Here is a 22,507-nt window from a genome sequence, read left to right on the forward strand (position 1 = left end):
ATACACACACTTTTTTATATACAGTATAGTGTATCACCAACATTTCCAAAACTGAGACAGGCCTACAGTATATGGTTCTCTGTTGCAAGGCTTAAATGGTACTTTGAAAAGCAATGTTTTTCTGTATGAATAGTTTTAGTATTAGCTAATTAGCCTTTTGGAGGCCCTGAGTGACATTTTGCCATTGGGTGTAGAGAAAATGTTGCAGTTTTGAAGCATTTTATATTTAAAAAATTGCCTCTTTTCTCCCCAATTTTGTGATATCCACTTGGTAGTTACAATCTTGTCTCATCGCTGCAACTCCCCAGCGGGGGGGAGGAGGAGAGAGAGAGAGACGAAGGTTGAGTCATGCATCCTCCGAAACATGACCCTCCAAGCAGTGCTGCTTCTTAACACAATGCTTGCTAAACCCGGAAGCCAGCCGCACAAATGTCTCGGAGGAAACACCGTTTAACTCACAACTGAGGTCAGCTTGCAGGCTCCCGGCCCGCCACAAGGAGTCGCTAGAGCACAATGAGCTTAAGAAATCCCCCAAATAAAAATATTTATTGGTCTGATGTCATTAATAAGGAGCATCCAGACAATGCTCTTGATGAATTTATGAAATTGCTTCTACCAATTATTGATAAACATGCACCTGTTAAGAAACTGACTGTTTGAACTTTAAAGGCTCCATGGATTGATGAGGAATTGAAAACGTTGTTTGAAATAGATGGGGCAAAAGGAGTGGCTAATAAATCTGGCTGCACATCTGACTGGTTGACTTACAGCAAATTGAGAAAATATGTGACGAAACTCAACAAAAAGGAGAAGAAACTGTATTATGAAGCCAAGATCAATGATATAGAGAAGGATGGAAAAAGCTTTGGAGTATTTTATTTACATTGGCAAAGTGGGCAAACAATGAACATTAAGCCAGCTATGGGGGTACCACAGGGTTCAATTCTCGGACCGACTCTTTTCTCTGTATATACAGTCTCTTGCGAAAGTATTCGGCCCCCTTGAACTTTGCGACCTTTTGCCACATTTCAGGCTTCAAAGATAAAGATATAAAACTGTATTTTTTTGTGAAGAATCAACAACAAGTGGGACACAATCATGAAGTGGAACGACATTTATTGGATATTTCAAACTTTTTTAACAAATCAAAAACGGAAAAATTGGGCGTGCAAAATTATTTTCTACTATGTTATTGACTTGCTTATTGTTTACTCCATGTGTAACTCTGTCTGTTCACACTGCTATGATTTATCTTGGCCAGGCCGCAGTTGCAAATGAGAACTTGTTCTCAACTAGCCTACCTGGTTAAATAAAGGTGAAATAAAAATAATAATAATAATATTCATGCATAAAAAAACAAATAATGAAAGAAAAGTGTTGCAAGTTTTAATTTTGTACGGTTAGTGTGGGAGAAGGTGGAAACATTGATCGATCAGTAAGGACAAACCTGGCATTGACAACTTCGATGGAAAGCTACTGAGCATGGTAGCTGACTCTATAGCCATTCTGTTAGTGGTAAAGCAGCCTTTACTGTTACTAACAGCAGACCTATCAGCTTTCTGCCAGTTCTTACTGTTGGAAAACTGGTGTTTGAGCAAATCCAATGCTATTTCTCTGTAAACAAATTAACAACGGACTTTCAGCATGCTTATAGAGAAGGGCACTCAACATGTACTGCACTGACACAAACGACTGATGATTGGTTGTGATGGGTTCGGATTTCTAAACTTATATTATTAATCATTAGTTATACTAGAGACATGAGTGTCATAGTCTGGTTTAAGAAGTTGATGGGTATCTGTAGGAGGAATGTATATGGTAGAGGCAATAAGGCTTGGAATGTACTGAGTGAAGGAAAGAAGGAAAGACGATCACATTTTGGCAGGCACAGATAAGGGTGGAGAGATGTGGACACACACCCCACCAGACATGCCACCAGGGGTCTTTTCACAGTCTCCAAATCCAGAACAAATTCAAGAAAGCGTACAGTACTATATAGAGACATTATTACAAGAACAGCAAACCCGTTTAAAAAATGTGTCCTTAAGCTGTTCCTGTCTATTAATTTGAGACAACAAATATGGCGTCAATCATCACATTTTGTGCACTGATTCATTGTCATGTGGCTTGTTCTGAGTGAGATGGATTGGAACTACACTGAACAAAAATATAAACGCAAATGTAAAGTGTTGGTCCAATGTTTCATGAGCTGAAATAAAACATCCCAGAAATGTTCCATATGCACATTAGTTCTCCAAAATAACGTGCACAAATTTGTTTACATCCCTGTTAGTTAGCGTTTCTGCTTTGCCAAGATAATCCATCCATCATTGACCTGACTGCAGTTGAGTGTCGTAACCTTCAATGGCCACTGGCATGATGGAGAAGTGTGCTCTTCACAGATGTATCCTGGTTTCAACTGTACCGGGCATATTGCAGACTGCGGTGTGCTGATGTCAATGTTGTGAACAGAGTGCCCCATGGTGGTGTTATGGTATGGGCAGGCATAAGCTATGGACAACGAACACAATTGCATTTTATCGATGGCAATTTGAATGCTCAGAGATACCGTGACGAGATCCTGAGGTCAATTGTTGTGCCATTCATCCGCCGCCATCATCTCATGTTTCAGCATGATACTGTGCGTCTCCATGTCGGAAGGATCTGTATGCATTTCCTGGAAGCTGAAAATGTCCCAGTTCTTCCATGGCCTGTAGACTCACCAGACATATCAACCATTGAGCATGTTTGGGATGCTCGTCATAGACTTGTACGACAACGTGTTCCAGTTTCTGCCAATTTCCAGCAACTTTGCACAGCCGTTGAAGGGGAGTGGGACAACATTCCACAAGCCACAATCAACATCCTGATCAACTCTATACGAAGGAGATTTGTCGCACTGCAGGAGGCAAATGGTCACACCAGATACTGACTGGTTTTCTCATCCAAGCCCCTACTTTTTGTGTGTGTGACAAACAGATGCATATCTGTATTCCCAGTCCTGTGATGTCCATAGATTAAGGGCCTCATTTATTTATTTCAATTGACTGAGTTCCTTATATTCTTTGAAATTCTTGCATGTTGCGTTTTATATTTTTGTTCAGTGTAGATGGTAATTGTATTGAACTACAAACCTGAGCTCAGGTGTATCCTGTTTCCATTGATCATCCTTGAGATGTTTCTACAATTTGATTGGAGTCCACCTGTGGTAAATTCAATTGATTGGACATGATTTGGAGAGGCACACAACTGTCTATACACGGTCCCACGGTTGACCATGCATGTCACAGAAAAAACCAAGCCATAAGGTCGAAGGAATTGTCTGTAGAGTTCCGAGACAGGATTGTGTCGAGACACATATCTGGGGAAGAGTACCATAAAATGTCTGCAGCATTGAAGGTCCCCAAGAACACAGTGGCCTCCATCATTTTTAAATGGAAGAAGTTTGGAACCACCAAGAACTCTTCCTAGTGCTGGCCGCCCAGCCAAACTGAGCAATCGGGGAGAAGGGCCTTGGTCAGGGAGGTGACCAAGTACCCGATGGTCACTCTGACAGAGCTCCAGAGTTCCTCTGTGGGGATGGGAGAACCTTCCAAAAGGACAACCATCTCTGCAGTACTCCACCAATCAGGCCTTTATGGTAGAGTGGCCAGATCGAGGCAAAGATGATCGAGGCAAAGATGAATGGAGCAAAGTACAGAGAGATGCTTGATGAAAACCTGCTCCAGAGCGCTCAGGAACTCAGACTGGGGCAAAGGTTCACCTTCCAACAGGACAACGACCCTAAGCATGCTGCCAAGGCAATGCAGGAGTGGCTTTGGGACAAGTCTCTGAATGTCCTTGAGGGGCCCAGCCAGAGCCCGGACTGAAAATAGCTGTGCAGCGACGCTCCCCATCTAACCTGACAGAGCTTGAGAGGATCTGCAGAGAAGAATGGGAGAAACTCCCCAAATACAGGTATGGCAAGCTTGTAGCATCATAGCCAAGAAGACTCAAGGCTGTAATTGCTGCCAAAGGTGCTTCAACAAAGTACTGAGTAAAGGGTCATGAATAGTTATGTGAATGTGATATCAGTTTTTATTTTTTAGCATTTTTTTAAATATAAAAGTTGTTTATGCTTTGTCATTATGGGGTGTTGTGTATAGATTAATCAATTTTATAATAAGGCTGTAACGTAATAAAATGTGGAACAAATCAAGGGGTCTGAATACTTTCTGAGAACACTGTATTTTACAGCAAATGTCATGATGAAATAATTAAAGTATAATTGATCAAATTGTCACGAGGAGGAGCATTGGTGACCTTTTTAGAAAATCGAATAAATTGAAAATGAGTAGTTCATTTCAGAAAAATAACTTGCTTTTCTATCATCCACCTGGACATTTCCAATGACGACATTTATGTAAAACGTGTTGATTAATTAATGATGTGATGAATATATTATTTTTATGCAATGACGAGGTAAACTAACCATTTCATTGATGTAAATGCTTCGGGTGACGAGGTCACACAACACAGACAGGCAGGTGTGGAGACTGGGACAAGTCTCTATAGGATCAGAAGAAGAAAGAAAGATCTAAGGATTCATAATAGCAGGATCTAACCCAACTTGCATCTTGTTAGTCTCATTTAAAGAGTGAATACAAATGTATTGGGGATTATAATAGATTTGTTAAGGTGACTAGACCTCTAATTCACACACAGAACTAGAAAATATTTCCTGAAGAAAATGTGTGCTTGCTTTAGTTGTCAATGTGTTTTTTATAGTAGTGGAAGAAGCAGTTGGCCTGCTCCATTGGTAGTGTCTGACAATACCTTGTAGGCTATCCAGTAAAACCACACTTGTTACAATAGGCTACGAAGTAAAGCTAATGATGCTAATATTTTTGAATAGTAACATGTTTATTATGCCTACCACTAGCCTGTTGACCTATTATTCAAATTCATAAACTTCTCTCCAATCAATTACATATTAGCATTTGACCTATTAGCTGTTGATTGCTGCTAAACCAAATACATGACCGTGTATGTCCTCAAACCTCACCCCCGAGCTCTGGCCATCGACCCATTTGTGCTCGTCTTGCATGGAAAAGAGTGGGCGTGTGTCCGCATGGGGGTCTCGATCGGTCTGCACCATCTGTGTCATGTTTTGGCTCCAACTGCAACCTCCTTATTTCCCCACGTATTCATCTGATGAATGCAGTCAGTGAGTCTGAATTGAATCAGCTGCCTTCGTCAATATTAGGGGAAGGCTATTTATTTTATTATGTCAATATCAAATGTCGTATTTATCCATCTGTGAATAGGCTGTTGATGGCAGCTACTGAGGGCAAACCGAATAGTGGTGGTGATGGTCTCCATTTGAAGTAGATTTGTACCAGATGAAAACACCTCTGTAAAGTGAAGTTGATTTTGAGAGAGTAGAAGTGCTGATCTAGGATACGGCTCCCCCTGTGCATGTGATCTTATTAACTGTGATTTAAAAGCCAAAACATATCCTAAATCAGCACTCCTACTCTGGAAGCGCTTGATAAATACGGGCCCGTTCCTAGTAGGTGGTAGGCTTTTGGAAAGGTCCCCAGCTCTGAGAGCATATGGCACTATAAGTCCATAGGCTGTGGCAGTGTCCCAAATGGCACCCGATTCCCTATAAAGTGTACTACTTTTGACAAGGGCCCATAGGAACTATAGAAAATAGTGTGCCATTTATTATGCACCCGGTGAGTCCATATTAATAAATGGAGAAAAGCAGAATGTGGACATGAATAATTTACTGGTTTAACGGTCTGAAGTTGGGAGCTTTGATTGACAGCCAGCAGCTTAGGTGTTGTGATTTTGATTTGGCATTCCTCCATTTATCTGTGATCCCATGTTGCCCGGAGACTACTTCAAGAGAACTTTTTAAAATAAAATGCCATAAGGTGTAAAGAATTTAGTTTTAACGCCCGTATTTCCTTAAATTAAATGTTTCATTTCATTTTGATTCAGTGTTGACTTTCATGTGCTTCTGTTGCATGACATGTCCATGTCAGGAAAAAAAATGTTGAAAGACCAAATGTTATGTATTTGCTTTTGAATATTTCACAGCAGGTCAGACTGGGCTTAGAGGAGAAGGGTAAAGTTGCCCCCTCGATGCTGATCTTAGGTAAGTTTAGCATTTTCCCCACTAATGGTTAGTATTGGGAGATAGGAAGCTGGTCCTGAGTCTGTATCTAGGGGAATCTTCACCTTGGAGCTTTGAGGCTAAAAACCTAAAGGATAGGAGGAAGTATACTGTTGGGTCTATGTGCGTCTGTATTCTACTTCCATTCTTCTCATCGTGGGTCTTTTAATCTTGCGGTTGGTGTTTCTGGTTCATTTCTGGCAGTGATTGAAGTGTGTGGTGTGTTTGGTCTGAAGTTTGCCTCTAAAAGGCTTCTTGCCATCCATCTCCTGTGGAGAATGATCTGTCTGTGATTCAGTTTTTCTTGTGTATTCCTGGCACCTTTGAGACTGACAGTCAACATCAGACAGAGACAATGTTACATGCTTAAAAAGACAAGTAGCCTAACTACGCACACACACTCCTCCTTTTCCCATTCTGGCCCTCCATAAGATCTCATTACTTGTCTTCTTCCCCACAGGCAAAAGAACAGTGTTTTCTTTAACCTAGTTGCAGAAAATCCTTCCCAGTGGTTTGTTTCTGGCCTTTAGATTTTGTTGTTGTATGATTAAAGCTGATTTTAAAAAGTTAAAGAAACCAGCTGTGTAGCGAATAGATATCAGGGCTGGGGTCAATTCGAATTGAAACTGTAAATTCAGGAAGTTAACTTAAATAACTATTGAAAAAAATAATATGAAAAAACACCTTTCAATGAGTTGTCAATGAACTGAGGAGTAGAAGCTATTTATTTCAAAAGTTTATTTCAAATTGCTTAAGTGATTTAAAATCACTTCCTGAATTGACCTCAGCCTTGATAGATTTGCCTTTTGATTAGTCAACTCATTCTATGTAAGCCTGTTGGACCCGTGTGTACTGTGTAGGCAATTTGGCAGCCATTTTGTGTCATCACAAGCCAGTAGAAAATCATACGTTTCAAATGAACCTAGAACAAAACATCCTGCTTGGTGTCTATGGTTATGCACACTGCGGTATTTCGCCTAACAGATATCAATGTCTGATTTGTCTTCAAAATCTTTGTGGGTCTGTGTGATCTGTGGGAAATATGTATCTCTAATGTGGTCATCCATTTGGCAGGAGGTTAAGAAGTGCAGCTTGGGGCCCATAGGCAGACCTGCCCGCCCCCATTCTTCCCAAACAGACTCTGTGTCTAGGATGAACAATTCATCTCTGTGGCTGGGCAGATGGTGTTATCGTCCCAGCTTGAGTCTGGAACCTTGATACTCCTTCACGTACCTCACCGGTCTTCTTATCAGTCAGCAGAGACCTTGAGATTAGGGAGTCAGTCCACTACATAATTGCTCTTCTCATACACAGGGAAAACACATTTCTATTTACCAAATGAGCCATCTATTCATACTAAGATAATATAATGATATGAAACATATTGAGAAAATATGATGAAACCATATTAAGATATAAGACAGTGCTATAGAACACTAAAATATGATTTATCAGCTCGAACACATAGCGCCTATCCCACCCTTATGGACAGGCCCCCTGTTTACTTTCCCGCTGACCAAATGCCATTGCACATACAGTACCAGTCAAAACTTTAGACACACCAACTCATTCCAGGGTTTTTCTTTATTTTTACTATTTTCTACATTATAGAATAATAATGAAGACATCAAAACTGTGAACACATGGAATCATGTAGTAAACAAAAAAGTGTTTAACAAATCAAAATAGATTTTAGATTCTTCAAAGTAGCCAGCCTTTGCCTTGACAGCTTTGCACACTCTTGGCATTCTCTCAACCAGCTTCACCCGGAATGCTTTTCCAACAGTCTTGAAGGCGTTCCCACATATGCTGAGCACTTGTTGGCTGCTTTTCCTTCACTCTGCGGTCCAACTCATCCCAAACCATCTTCATTTGGTTGAGGTTGGGGAATTGTGGAGGCCAGGTCACCTGATGCACCACTCCATCACTTTTCTTATTGGTCAAATAGCCCTTACACAGCCTGGATGTGTGTTGGGTCATTGTCCTGCTGGAAAAACAAATGATAGTCCCACTAAGCGGAAACTAGATGGGATGGCATATCGCTGCAGAATGCTGTGGTAGCCATGCTGGTTAAGTGTGCCTTGAATTCTAAAATAAATCACTGACAGTATCACCAGCAAAGCACCATCACACCTCCTCCATGCTTCACTGTGGGCACGACACATGCTGAGCTCATCCGTTCACCTACTCTGCGTCTAACAAAGACCAAAGGACAGATTTCCACCGATCTAATGTCCATTGCTCGTGTTTCTTGACCCAAGCAAGTCTCTTCTTATTGGAGTCTTTTTAGTAGTGGTTTCTTTGCAGCAATTCGACCATGAAGGCCTGATTCACGCAGTCTCCTCTGAACAGTTGATGTTGAGATGTGTCTGTTACTTGAACTCTGTGAAGCATTTATTTGGGCTGCAATTTCTGAGGCTTGTAACTCTAATGAACTTATTCTCTGCAGCAGAGGTAACTCTGGGTCTTCCTTTCCTGTGGCGGTCCACATGTGAGCCAGTTTCATCATAGTGTTTGATGGTTTTTGCAACTGCACTTGAAGAAACGTTCAAAGTTCTTGAAATGTTTCGTATTAACTGGCCTTCATGACTTAAAGTAATGATGGACTGTCGTTTCTCTTTGCTTATTTGAGCTGTTTTTACCATAATATGGTCTTGGTCTTTTACCAAATAGGGCTATCTTCTGTATACCACTCCTACTTTGGCACAACACAGTTGATTGGCTCAAACACATTAAGAAGAAAAGTAATTCCACAAATGAACTTTTAACAAGGCACACCTGTTAATTGATATGGATTACAGTTGACTACCTCATGAAGCTGGTTGAGAGAATGTCAAGAATATGCAAAGCTGTCGTCAAGGCAAAGGGTGGCTACTTTTGAAGAATCTCAAATATAAAATATATTTAGATTTGTTTAACATTTTTTTGTTTACTATATGTTTCCATATGTGATATTTCATAGTTTTGTTATCTTCACTATTATTCTAAAATGTAGAAAATAGTAAAAAATAAAGAAAACCCTTGAATGAGTAGGTGTGTCTGAACGTTTGACTGGTACTGCAGATCATTCCATCTAACCCATGAAACGTTCATCACTACTTCTAGGCTACTTACAGTATTTAATTATAAACATACGAAAACTCAAGTCAATCTGTCACTTTCCAACAATAGTCAAGGATTGTCTTAATTCTGGGTCAGTCACGGTGGTCAGGTTTTTCTGCCACTGTGTACTCTCTGTTTGGGGCCAGATAGCATTCCTATTTTCTGTGTTTTGGTTGATTCATTCCATTGTGTCAAATAGTTATCTTTTTGCTTTCTCATTTGGTTGGATCTAATTGTGTTGCTGTCCCGGGGCTCTGTGGGGTCTGTTTGTGAACAAAGAACCAGCTGGCTGAGGGGACTCTTCTCTATGTTAATCTCTCTGTAGGTGAGGGCCTTGTGGTTGAATGTTTGGGCATCACTCCCTTTTTAGGTGGTTTAAAATTTAACTGCTCTACTCTGGTTTTGATAACTAGCGGTTATAGTCCTAATTCTGCTCTGCATGCATTGTTTGGGGTTTTGCGTTGTACACAAAGTATATTTTTGCAGAATTGTGCGTACAGTCTCAATTGGGTGTTTGTGCCATTAGTGAATTATTGGTTTGTCTGGCTCTCTCGCTCTGTGTGTCTGTCTGTCTGTCTGTCTGTCTGTCTGTCTGTCTGTCTGAAGTTTTGTTTCTAATTGTTCCTAATTGACCTCCAAAGGACTTAATATTTGCTAATGTTTTCTACCCAACACCATTCTTTTGTAGCTGCAAAGATATTTCTGCTCTGTTTTTATGTACTCTGTTTACAATGGTGCTTGAGGCACAGCTGTCAGTCAGGTTGAGAATCCGTTTGTGGTTTGTGATGTACAGCTGTCAGCCAGGTTGAGAATCCGTTTGTGGTTTGTGATGTACAGCTGTCAGCCAGGTTGAGAATCCGTTTGTGGTTTGTGATATACAGCTGTCAGCCAGGTTGAGAATCCGTTTGTGGTTTGTGATCTACAGCTGTCAGCCAGGTTGAGAATCCGTTTGTGGTTTGTGATATACAGCTGTCAGCCAGGTTGAGAATCCGTTTGTGGTTTGTGATCTACAGCTGTCAGCCAGGTTGAGAATCCGTTTGTGGTTTGTGATCTACAGCTGTCAGCCAGGTTGAGAATCCGTTTGTGGTTTGTGATATACAGCTGTCAGCCAGGTTGAGAATCAGTTTGTGGTTTGTGATGTACAGCTGTCAGTCAGGTTGAGAATCAGTTTGTGGTTTGTGATCTACAGCTGTCAGCCAGGTTGAGAATCCGTTTGTGGTTTGTGATCTACAGCTGTCAGCCAGGTTGAGAATCCGTTTGTGGTTTGTGATATACAGCTGTCAGCCAGGTTGAGAATCCGTTTGTGGTTTGTGATATACAGCTGTCAGTCAGGTTGAGAATCCGTTTGTGGTTTGTGATCTACAGCTGTCAGCCAGGTTGAGAATCAGTTTGTGGTTTGTGATATACAGCTGTCAGCCAGGTTGAGAATCAGTTTGTGGTTTGTGATATACAGCTGTCAGCCAGGTTGAGAATCAGTTTGTGGTTTGTGATGTACAGCTGTCAGCCAGGTTGAGAATCAGTTTGTGGTTTGTGATGTACAGCTGTCAGCCAGGTTGAGAATCAGTTTGTGGTTTGTGATGTACAGCTGTCAGCCAGGTTGAGAATCAGTTTGTGGTTTGTGATGTACAGCTGTCAGCCAGGTTGAGAATCCGTTTGTGGTTTGTGATATACAGCTGTCAGCCAGGTTGAGAATCAGTTTGTGGTTTGTGATGTACAGCTGTCAGTCAGGTTGAGAATCCGTTTGTGGTTTGTGATATACAGCTGTCAGCCAGGTTGAGAATCCGTTTGTGATGTACTTTGCATTCGGATCTTAAAAACAATACCCCATAATGACGAAGCGAAACGTTTTTGTTTTACATTTTGGCAAGTTTATTGACAACAAAAAACATAAATACCTTACTTACATAAGTATTCAGACCTTTTTACTATGAGACTCGAAATTGAGTTCAGGTGCATCTTATTTCCATTGATCGTCCTTTAGATGTTTCTACAACTTGATTTGGAGTCCACCTGTGGTAAATCCAATTGATTGGACATGATTTGGAAAGACACACAGCTGTCTATATAAGGTCCCAGGGTTGACAGTGAATGTCAGAGCAAAAACCAAGTCGGATCGTGTCGAGGCACAGATCTGGGGAAGGCTACCAAAACATTTCTACAGCATTGAAGGTCCCCAAGAACACAGTGGCCTCCATCATTCTTAAATGGAAGTAGTTTGGAACCACCTAGAGCTCCCCATTCAACCTGACAGAGTTTGAGAGGATCTGCAGAGAAGAATGGGAGAAACTCCCCAAATACAGGTTTGCCAAGCTTGTAGCTTCATACCCAAGAACACTCAAGGCTGTAATTGCTGCCAAAGGTGCTTCAACAAATTGCTGAGTACATGGTCTTTCTATTTTTGATTAATTTTCATGTATTTCTAAAAACCTGTTTTTGCTTTGTCATTATGGGGTGTTGTGTGTAGATCGATGAGGAGGGAAAAACGACTTAATCCGTTTTAGAATAAGGCTTTATGATAATAAGGGTAAAAAGGACTTGATCCGTTTTAGAATAACGTAACAAAATGTGGAAAACGTGAAGGGTCTGAATACTTTACAAATGCACTGTAGTTCTGTATAGGAGGCTAAATTGAAGCAATGGTAGACGTTGAATACACTTTTTCCAACCAAAGACATTTGGTAGAAACACCCAATTCTGAATTGATTGTCCAATAGTATTTGTCAATAGTGTAGCCTACCCAAATAAGGTAAATTTTTATAAAACTGACACATGCTAATCTTCAAGGATATCAGAGACTTGTTCGTAGGAGGTTAGTTCACGTCACTAACAGAGCCCCCTGTTTTTTGTGTTTGGTCCGTACAGGCTGTAGGATGTTCTCGTCAGTGAAGGCCTTCGAGGGGCAGCAATACTCCACCCTGAAGAGGCAATGCCTTGCCAGTGGCCTTCTGTTTGAAGACCCACACTTCCCCGCCTTGGACGACACCCTCTTCTACCAGGGCAACAGGATTGGACGCGTGCACTGGAAAAGACCCCAGGTGAGGGAGCTTTCTGGCTATCACACATACTAATACTACTACTACTTCTTACACTCCTATATTTTTTTGGGGGAAATGTCCTTTTTAAAATTTCATTCATGGTTTATTTGGAAAGGGACATATTCAAGGATCTGATGACAGGACTCAAGGCTTTGATGAAGGCGATTTATGCCGAAATGTAAGCCGTTTGTTTGTTTGTCCCATCAATAAATCTATCCGATTTACAAATGACAGCTTTGCACACTCTTGGCATTCTCTCAACCAGCTTCATGAGGTAGTCACCTGGAATGCATTCAATTAACAGGTGTGTCTTGGTAAAGTTCATTAGTGAAATGTCTTTCCTTCTTAATGCGTTTGAGCCAATCAGTTGTGTTGTGACAAGGAAAGGGGGTATACAGAAGATAGCCCTATTTGTTAAAAGACCAAGTCCATATTATGGCAAGAACAGCTCAAATAACAAAGAGAAATGACACTCCATCATTACCTTAAGACACGAAGGTCAGTCAATCCGGAAAATTTCAAGAACTTTGAACGTTTCTTCAAGTGCAGTTGCAAAAACCAAGCGCTATGATGAAATATGCACTCATGAGGACCTCCACAGGAAAAGAAGACCCAGAGTTACTTCTGCTGCAGCCCAAATAAATGCTTCAGAGTTCAAGTAACAGACACATCTCAACATCAACTGTTCAGAGTAGACTGCGTCAACGAGGCTTTCATGGTCGAATTGCTGCAAATAAACCACTACTAAAGGACACCAAAAAGAGGTACCAAACCAACACATGCTAAAGACAAGCACCGTCTTGTAGCGGCTAATGGCTGGTGCCTATTGCCAGACAAAGTGTTAGGAAGTGTCCAAGTCAATTATCCCTCCCCTTCCCCCCTCCTCCTGACCAGAGCGCCGCTTATTCCAGAGTCTCTGAGCAGATAGAAATGGGAGGTGTGGTGCTGCACGGCATCCATTAGCTATGGCAGTAGCCGTTCCATTCACAATCTTCCTTTGTTGTCAACACATTCCTCATTATTATTTTTTTCTCTTTTATGGTTGTTTTTCTTTTGATGGTTTTGATGCTTCTTGTGTTTCTTGTTTTCCGGGGTCAATTTCAGTTGAGGTATTTCAGTATTCAGGTATCAAGGCAAGATGCTAATGGTCTGAAATATGTCTTCCCCAATACTTCAAGCAGTTGAAATTTCACGGTTTTAATGTGTAACAGTGTTTTTTAACCTTTATTTAACTAGGCAAGTCAGTTAAGAACAAATTCTTATTTTCAATGACGGCCTAGAAATAGTGGGTTAACTGCCTGTTCAGGGGCAGAACGACAGATTTGTACCTTGTCAGCTCGGGGGTTTGAACTTGCAACCTTCCGGTTACTAGTCCAACGCTCTAACCACTAGGCTACCCTGCCACCCCAGTGAGAAGAGGTGAGTTATTAGAGTACACATCTTTGACATCAACTTATACTTTTTCAGTTTGTTTACAATCTGTATTTGAAGGGATACTTCGTGATTTTTGGCAATTAGTCAGATGGAACTTCCCAAGAGTCAGAGGAACTCGTGGATACCATTTTTATGTCTCGGTGTCAAGTATGAAGGAAGTTAGTTTCGTGTGCCAACGCTAACTAGCGTTAGCGCAATGACCTCTAAGTCTATGGGTATCTGCTAGCAAGGGCGGGGGGATTGGGGGGATGTATGGGGAGACTCGGATGGATGGATGGAAGCGTGGGAGGGTGACTGATAAGCTTCTTCGGTTGCTGGGCGGGATGGGTTATCTTTGTATGCATGTCTTTGATTGTTTTGTACCTGTAAACACCCCCTCTGATAAATGACAAAACTAAATAAAAAGATGGTCACAAAAAAATATATTAAAGTACAAACAGCATTTAGTGCTACGTTTTTTAAACAGCACTTGGGTATGTTTATGACCACAAGTCAAGACAGTGGAGCATGCAGGCATAAATAAGAGGCCTCTATAAAATGCTCCTCTCTCTCTCCCTTCTCTCTCTCCCCTCTTGGTTCTCTGTCTCTCTCGGCTCTCTACTGCAATCCCTCTCAGCCTTCTCTCCCTACTACATCCACTCTGGACCACAGATTAGTTGTGTTTATCTATGACATGACTGACAAGCAATAAAAACACAGAGCCCATTTATCTGGGCTCGCTTTGCTGTCCTCCCAAGCCAAACGTATCTGGGCTCGCTTTGCTGTCCTCCCAAGCCAAACGTATCTGGGCTCGCTTTGCTGTCCTCCCATGCCAAATGTATCTGGGCTCGCTTTGCTGTCCTCCCAAGCCAAATGTATCTGGGCTCGCTTTGCTGTCCTCCCAAGCCAAACGTATCTGGGCTCGCTTTGCTGTCCTCCCATGCCAAATGTATCTGGGCTCGCTTTGCTGTCCTCCCAAGCCAAATGTATCTGGGCTCGCTTTGCTGTCCTCCCAAGCCAAACGTATCTGGGCTCGCTTTGCTGTCCTCCCATGCCAAACGTATCTGGGCTCGCTTTGCTGTCCTCCCAAGCCAAACGTATCTGGGCTCGCTTTGCTGTCCTCCCAAGCCAAACGTATCTGGGCTCGCTTTGCTGTCCTCCCATGCCAAACGTATCTGGGCTCGCTTTGCTGTCCTCCCATGCCAAACGTATCTGGGCTCGCTTTGCTGTCCTCCCAAGCCAAACGTATCTGGGCTCGCTTTGCTGTCCTCCCAAGCCAAACGTATCTGGGCTCGCTTTGCTGTCCTCCCAAGCCAAACGTATCTGGGCTCGCTTTGCTGTCCTCCCAAGCCAAACGTATCTGGGCTCGCTTTGCTGTCCTCCCATGCCAAACGTATCTGGGCTCGCTTTGCTGTCCTCCCAAGCCAAACGTATCTGGGCTAAATGAGCTCCCTGATCGCTCCCTGATCGTTGTGGCAGTTTTATTGATCTTGTCTGACCGTCATCGACTAGCCTGGTGCTTTGACTCTGGCTGCTGGGCGGCGACTGATTTGGTCACATAGGTAGTGACGGCTCTTCAGTACGAGGTAAATTATTTGACACTTATTTCTTACCCTGTAGGGAGACAGACAGATCAGTAGGCAATTATTTTTTTTACAGCCGGGCCAATCCACCCAACAGATACTGGGAGTGAATATTGGAAGTGAACATTCTCCTCTGTAAAATAGCCTGTTCCAGCTAGCACATAATGTTCTGAGAACCATATGTTTCTTAGAGCTAGGTTAGAGTGTGGTCTTCCTATGGTTATTTTGCATACAACCTTCCAACAACTTTCTGGGAATGGTGCAGGATAGTTGCTTTGAAACATTCTCAGCACATTTAAGGAACTTGACAAAAAAACATGACTGTCATTATTTTAACAGAACATTTCCTTAAAGTTCAAACATGGTTACATTTAATTAACATTTTGTCATGTTTTAGAACGTTCTTCATTGCTCTCGACATTGGGAATGTTCTCAAATTGTTCAGAGAACGTTAAACAATGTTCTGTGCGAATTTCAGTACATCAGCATTACGTTTCCTCATGGTTCTATTTAAAGTCATGGTCTCAAATTGTTTTGTAATGTTCAGAGAACGTTCTGAGGATGTAATTTATAAAAAATAATACATTCCATTCTCAATGTTAAACATTTCCATTAAAAACCACAAGAATGTAGTAACGGTCAGAGAATGTTATTAAAAATGTCTACGTACCGTGTGTTGGCCGTGCCCACTAAACACCTGATCTTAATGAGTGCTTATTTTCTTTTGAAATGGGGTTTGTTCCCAGGTCAGACTGAAATGAACAGCTTTGTATGAGTTAAAAAAAAAACATGCTAGCTCCATCCTGGAGGCGCAGTGAACTAATTCCATAGATAGAGAACAGAAAATGATAGGTTCGAACCCCACTGACGCCATGCCACAATTAAGCAATAAGGCCCCAGGGGTGAGCTATATGGCCAATGTACCACAGCTAAGAGCTGTTCTTAGAACAGACGTGAAGTGCCTTCATACAGCCCTTAACCGTTGTAAATTGGCAACATATCACAACCTCCAGAGGTGCCCTATTGCTATTATAAACTATTTACCAACGTCATTAGAGCAGTAAAAATACATGTTTTGTCATACCTTGGTATACAGTCTGATATACAGTTGTCAGCCAATCAGCATTTAGAGCTTAAACCACACAGTTTATAATAAAAAATGTATGTGTTTGCATGATTAATGCCTAAGCAAATACATTTCCATGTGTTTTATCTGTGCTTGGAATTCAAAACATTTAACCCAAAATAAGCTAGCAGAAAGCTTTCAGGGAATCATAGTAAAACGGTCTTAGAAGCTCCCTGCAACCCTCAAATGTATGTTCCCAGAACGGGTGACATTAAACTCTTCTGTTCTCAGAATGTTGTTTAAAGAAAGGTCAGTTTTGCTGGTCAGGAAATGTATGGTTTCGTTCCCTGAACCAATAGGAAACCAAATGGACGTTAAACAGCTTCCAAAGAACCAAATGTGCTAGCTGGGGTGGCTAATGCAATTGAATGTCAGTTTTTGTAATGTCAGTTGAATCAACAAATCACAGCCCATGTTGATGGGTAGTACAGGTCTGTTTTTACTTCCTGCTTTGCTCCTATGGGTACACACGCAATGGCTGCCAGTCCACCCATTATGCCCGTCATCGACTTGAATGGGGACGCAAGTTCTATTCGTTCTATTTCTATGGCAGCACATGTAGAGAAAATGAGCATCTAATGGTTATTACTTCCATAGTGGCCTTTGAGTAACAGGAGAGAGGGATGGTGGAGAGGTCTCCAGGGGACTCTGCAGTGGTGGGGTTCTCATAGTGGCCTTTGAGTAACGGGAGAGAGGGATGGTGGAGAGGTCTCCAGGGGACTCTGCAGTGGTGGGGTTCTCATAGTGGCCTTTGAGTAACAGGAGAGAGGGATGGTGGAGAGGTCTCCAGGGGACTCTGCAGTGGTGGGGTTCTCATAGTGGCCTTTGAGTAACGGGAGAGAGGGATGGTGGAGAGGTCTCCAGGGGACTCTGCAGTGGTGGGGTTCTCATAGTGGCCTTTGAGTAACGGGAGAGAGGGATGGTGGAGAGGTCTCCAGGGGACTCTGCAGTGGTGGGGTTCTAAATAGTGGCCTTTGAGTAACGGGAGAGAGGGATGGTGGAGAGGTCTCCAGGGGACTCTGCAGTGGTGGGGTTTCATTAAACAAGGGCCTTTGAGTAACGGGAGAGAGGGATGGTGGAGAGGTCTCCAGGGGACTCTGCAGTGGTGGGGTTCTCATAGTGGCCTTTGAGTAACGGGAGAGAGGGATGGTGGAGAGGTCTCCAGGGGACTCTGCAGTGGTGGGGTTCTCATAGTGGCCTTTGAGTAACGGGAGAGAGGGATGGTGGAGAGGTCTCCAGGGGACTCTGCAGTGGTGGGGTTCTCATAGTGGCCTTTGAGTAACGGGAGAGAGGGATGGTGGAGAGGTCTCCAGGGGACTCTGCAGTGGTGGGGTTCTCATAGTGGCCTTTGAGTAACAGGAGAGAGGGATGGTGGAGAGGTCTCCAGGGGACTCTGCAGTGGCAGTGCAGTGGTGGGGTTCTAAATAGTGGCCTTTGAGTAACGGGAGAGTGGGATGGTGGAGAGGTCTCCAGGGGACTCTGCAGTGCAGTGGTGGGGTTCTCATAGTGGCCTTTGAGTAACAGGAGAGAGGGATGGTGGAGAGGTCTCCAGGGGACTCTGCAGTGCAGTGGTGGTCATACCATTTGGGTTCTCCTAGTGGCCTTTGAGTAACGGGAGAGAGGGATGGTGGAGAGGTCTCCAGGGGACTCTGCAGTGCAGTGGTGGGGTTCTCATAGTGGCCTTTGAGTAACGGGAGAGAGGGATGGTGGAGAGGTCTCCAGGGGACTCTGCAGTGGTGGGGTTCTCATAGTGGCCTTTGAGTAACAGGAGAGAGGGATGGTGGAGAGGTCTCCAGGGGACTCTGCAGTGGCAGTGCAGTGGTGGGGTTCTCCTAGTGGCCTTTGAGTAACAGGAGAGAGGGATGGTGGAGAGGTCTCCAGGGGACTCTGCAGTGGTGGGGTTCTCATAGTGGCCTTTGAGTAACAGGAGAGAGGGATGGTGGAGAGGTCTCCAGGGGACTCTGCAGTGGCAGTGCAGTGGTGGGGTTCTCATAGTGGCCTTTGAGTAACGGGAGAGAGGGATGGTGGAGAGGTCTCCAGGGGACTCTGCAGTGCAGTGGTGGGGTTCTCCTAGTGGCCTTTGAGTAACAGGAGAGAGGGATGGTGGAGAGGTCTCCAGGGGACTCTGCAGTGGCAGTGCAGTGGTGGGGTTCTCATATTGGCCTTTGAGTAACAGGAGAGAGGGATGGTGGAGAGGTCTCCAGGGGACTCTGCAGTGGCAGTGCAGTGGTGGGGTTCTCATAGTGGCCTTTGAGTAACAGGAGAGAGGGATGGTGGAGAGGTCTCAGGGGACTCTGCAGTGGCAGTGCAGTGGTGGGGTTCTCATAGTGGCCTTTGAGTAACAGGAGAGAGGGATGGTGGAGAGGTCTCCAGGGGACTCTGCAGTGGCAGTGCAGTGGTGGGGTTCTCATAGTGGCCTTTGAGTAACAGGAGAGAGGGATGGTGGAGAGGTCTCCAGGGGACTCTGCAGTGGCAGTGCAGTGGTGGGGTTCTCATAGTGGCCTTTGAGTAACAGGAGAGAGGGATGATGGAGAGGTCTCCAGGGGACTCTGCAGTGGTGGGGTTCTCATAGTGGCCTTTGAGTAACAGGAGAGAGGGATGGTGGAGAGGTCTCCAGGGGACTCTGCAGTGGCAGTGCAGTGGTGGGGTTCTCATAGTGGCCTTTGAGTAACAGGAGAGAGGGATGGTGGAGAGGTCTCCAGGGGACTCTGCAGTGGCAGTGCAGTGGTGGGGTTCTCATAGTGGCCTTTGAGTAACAGGAGAGAGGGATGGTGGAGAGGTCTCCAGGGGACTCTGCAGTGGCAGTGCAGTGGTGGGGTTCTCATAGTGGCCTTTGAGTAACAGGAGAGAGGGATGGTGGAGAGGTCTCAGGGGACTCTGCAGTGGCAGTGCAGTGGTGGGGTTCTCCTAGTGGCCTTTGAGTAACAGGAGAGAGGGATGGTGGAGAGGTCTCCAGGGGACTCTGCAGTGGCAGTGCAGTGGTGGGGTTCTCATAGTGGCCTTTGAGTAACAGGAGAGAGGGATGGTGGAGAGGTCTCCAGGGGACTCTGCAGTGCAGTGGAGTGGTGGGGTTCTCATAGTGGTCTTGAGTAACAATTGAGTAACAGGAGAGAGGGATGGTGGAGAGGTCTCCAGGGGACTCTGCAGTGGCAGTGCAGTGGTGGGGTTCTCATAGTGGCCTTTGAGTAACAGGAGAGAGGGATGGTGGAGAGGTCTCCAGGGGACTCTGCAGTGCAGTGGAGTGGTGGGGTTCTCATTGTGGCCTTTGAGTAACAGGAGAGAGGGATGGTGGAGAGGTCTCCAGGGGACTCTGCAGTGGTGGGGTTCTCATAGTGGCCTTTGAGTAACAGGAGAGAGGGATGGTGGAGAGGTCTCCAGGGGACTCTGCAGTGGCAGTGCAGTGGTGGGGTTGTCATAGTGGCCTTTGAGTAACAGGAGAGAGGGATGGTAGAGAGGTCTCCAGGGGACTCTGCAGTGGTGGGGTTCTCATAGTGGCCTTTGAGTAACAGGAGAGAGGGATGGTGGAGAGGTCTCCAGGGGACTCTGCAGTGGCAGTGCAGTGGTGGGGTTCTCATAGTGGCCTTTGAGTAACAGGAGAGAGGGATGGTGGATAGGTCTCCAGGGGACTCTGCAGTGGCAGTGCAGTGGTGGGGTTCTCATAGTGGCCTTTGAGTAACATGAGAGAGGGATGGTGGAGAGGTCTCCAGGGGACTCTGCAGTGGCAGTGCAGTGGTGGGGTTCTCATAGTGGCCTTTGAGTAACAGGAGAGAGGGGTGGTGGAGAGGTCTCCAGGGGACTCTGCAGTGGCAGTGCAGTGGTGGGGTTCTCATAGTGGCCTTTGAGTAACAGGAGAGAGGGATGGTGGAGAGGTCTCCAGGGGACTCTGCAGTGGCAGTGCAGTGGTGGGGTTCTCATAGTGGCCTTTGAGTAACAGGAGAGAGGGATGGTGGAGAGGTCTCCAGGGGACTCTGCAGTGGCAGTGCAGTGGTGGGGTTCTCATAGTGGCCTTTGAGTAACAGGAGAGAGGGATGGTGGAGAGGTCTCCAGGGGACTCTGCAGTGGCAGTGCAGTGGTGGGGTTCTCATAGTGGCCTTTGAGTAACAGGAGAGAGGGATGGTGGAGAGGTCTCCAGGGGACTCTGCAGTGGTGGGGTTCTCATAGTGGCCTTTGAGTAACGGGAGAGAGGGATGGTGGAGAGGTCTCCAGGGGACTCTGCAGTGGTGGGGTTCTCATAGTGGCCTTTGAGCAACAGGAGAGAGGGATGGTGGAGAGGTCTCCAGGGGACTCTGCAGTGGCAGTGCAGTGGTGGGGTTCTCATAGTGGCCTTTGAGTAACAGGAGAGAGGGATGGTGGAGAGGTCTCCAGGGGACCCTGCAGTGGCAGTGCAGTGGTGGGGTTCTCATAGTGGCCTTTGAGTAACAGGAGAGAGGGATGGTGGAGAGGTCTCCAGGGGACTCTGCAGTGGCAGTGCAGTGGTGGGGTTCTCTTCTCCGCTGATGAAAAGTTGGCTTTTGCAGCAACCTGCTTTCATCTGCATCAGCAGACCTTGGGTGTGTGTGGACACAGATGCACACGTGCATGCAATTCACGCACACTTTTTGTTCACAAACATTCTGTCTTTCTCATCTTCAGTCCATTTCTCCATCCATCTCTCACCACCAGCCGACACTTCAGAGTCGACGTTGAACTGTATTTACGACCTCGTCTAAACCCATTTCAGTCCAGCGGTATTGAGCTGTATTGTGTTGTATATTGAGCTGTATTGATAACAGTCTTGTAAAGATGGGGGTGACTGGTACAGGCAATGGAACATCCGTAACGTTTTGTTATGAAACCTGTTTGTAACACGTTACATCGGATCATCTTGAAACGTTCTCTGTAACTTTCATCAAGGTTTTCTATGGTCTGTAATTGGTTTCTCACCGTTTCAGCGTTATGGTGTAACATCCATAACGGATCCATATTGTGTGTGCTTGCTTTGAGATGTATTCTTCAGACCTTTACTGGTGCAATTGTCTGGAAAACGAGGTGCTCTCGTTAAGATTCTCTTGGAAAATATGAAATGCATTTGTCATATGGCGGTACTATACTGAACAGAAAATATAAACGCAACATGTAAAGTGTTGGTTTCATGAGCTGAAATAAAAAGAGCTGAGACATTTTCAATACACACAAAGAGCATATTTCTCTCATGTTGTGTACAAATTTGTTTACATCCTAGTCCACCTGATGCAAAATAATTTAATGTTCATTTCTTTACCATAAGCCGCCTCCAACGTTGTAGAGAATGTGGCAGTACGTCCAACTGGTCTAACAATGGAGTAGTGTGGGTGAGCGGTTTGCTGATGTCAACGTTGTGAACAGAGCCCCATGGTGGGGTGGGGTTATGGTATGGGCAGGCATAAGCTACAGACAATGAACACAATTGCATTTTATCGATGGCAATTTGAACGCACAGCAATAGCGTGACGAGATCCTGAGGCCCATTGTTGTGCCATTCATCTGCCGCGATCACCTCATGTTTTGAGCATGATACTGCACGGCCTCATGTCGTAATATTAGGAAAGTGCTCCTAATGTCTGGTAGACCAAAGAGAACCCTGAAGGAGCTGCAAAGCTCCACAGTGGAGATTGGAGTATCTGTCCATAGGACCACTTTAAGCCACACACTCCACAGAGCTGGGCTTTATGGAAGAGTGGCCAGAAAAAAGCCATTGCTTAAAGAAAAAATAAGCAAACATGTTTGGTGTTTGCCAAAAGGCATGTGGGAGACTCCCCAAACATATGGAAGAAGGTACTCTGGTCAGATGAGAATAAAATTGAGCTTTTTGTCCATTAAGGAAAACGCTATGCCTGGCGCAAACCCAACACCTCACATCATCCTGAGCACACCATCCCCACAATGAAGCATGGTGGTGGCAGCATCATGCCATGGGAATGTTTTTTATCAGCAGGGGTGGGATAACTGGTCAGAATTGAAGGAATGATGGATGGCGCTAAACACAGGGAAATTCTTGAGGGAAACCTGTTTCAGTCTTCCAGAGATTTGAGACAGAGGTTCACCTTCCAGCAGGACAATGACCCTA

The 22,507-nt window shown here is 44.5% G+C and overlaps 1 protein-coding gene across 1 annotated transcript in view; it reads left to right on the forward strand.

Annotated features, from left to right (window-relative positions):
- Nucleotides 1-22,507, forward strand: part of LOC135548893 (calpain-5-like) — a 67,792-nt gene that overhangs the window by 4,962 nt on the left and 40,323 nt on the right. Inside the window, 1 exon segment of the mRNA XM_064978962.1 lies at nucleotides 12,128-12,300. Within this exon segment, the coding sequence (XP_064835034.1) occupies nucleotides 12,136-12,300 (165 nt within the window). The 5' untranslated portion in view covers nucleotides 12,128-12,135.

Source organism: Oncorhynchus masou, chromosome 11 (assembly GCF_036934945.1).
Source record: "Oncorhynchus masou masou isolate Uvic2021 chromosome 11, UVic_Omas_1.1, whole genome shotgun sequence".
Lineage (NCBI taxonomy): Eukaryota > Metazoa > Chordata > Actinopteri > Salmoniformes > Salmonidae > Oncorhynchus > Oncorhynchus masou.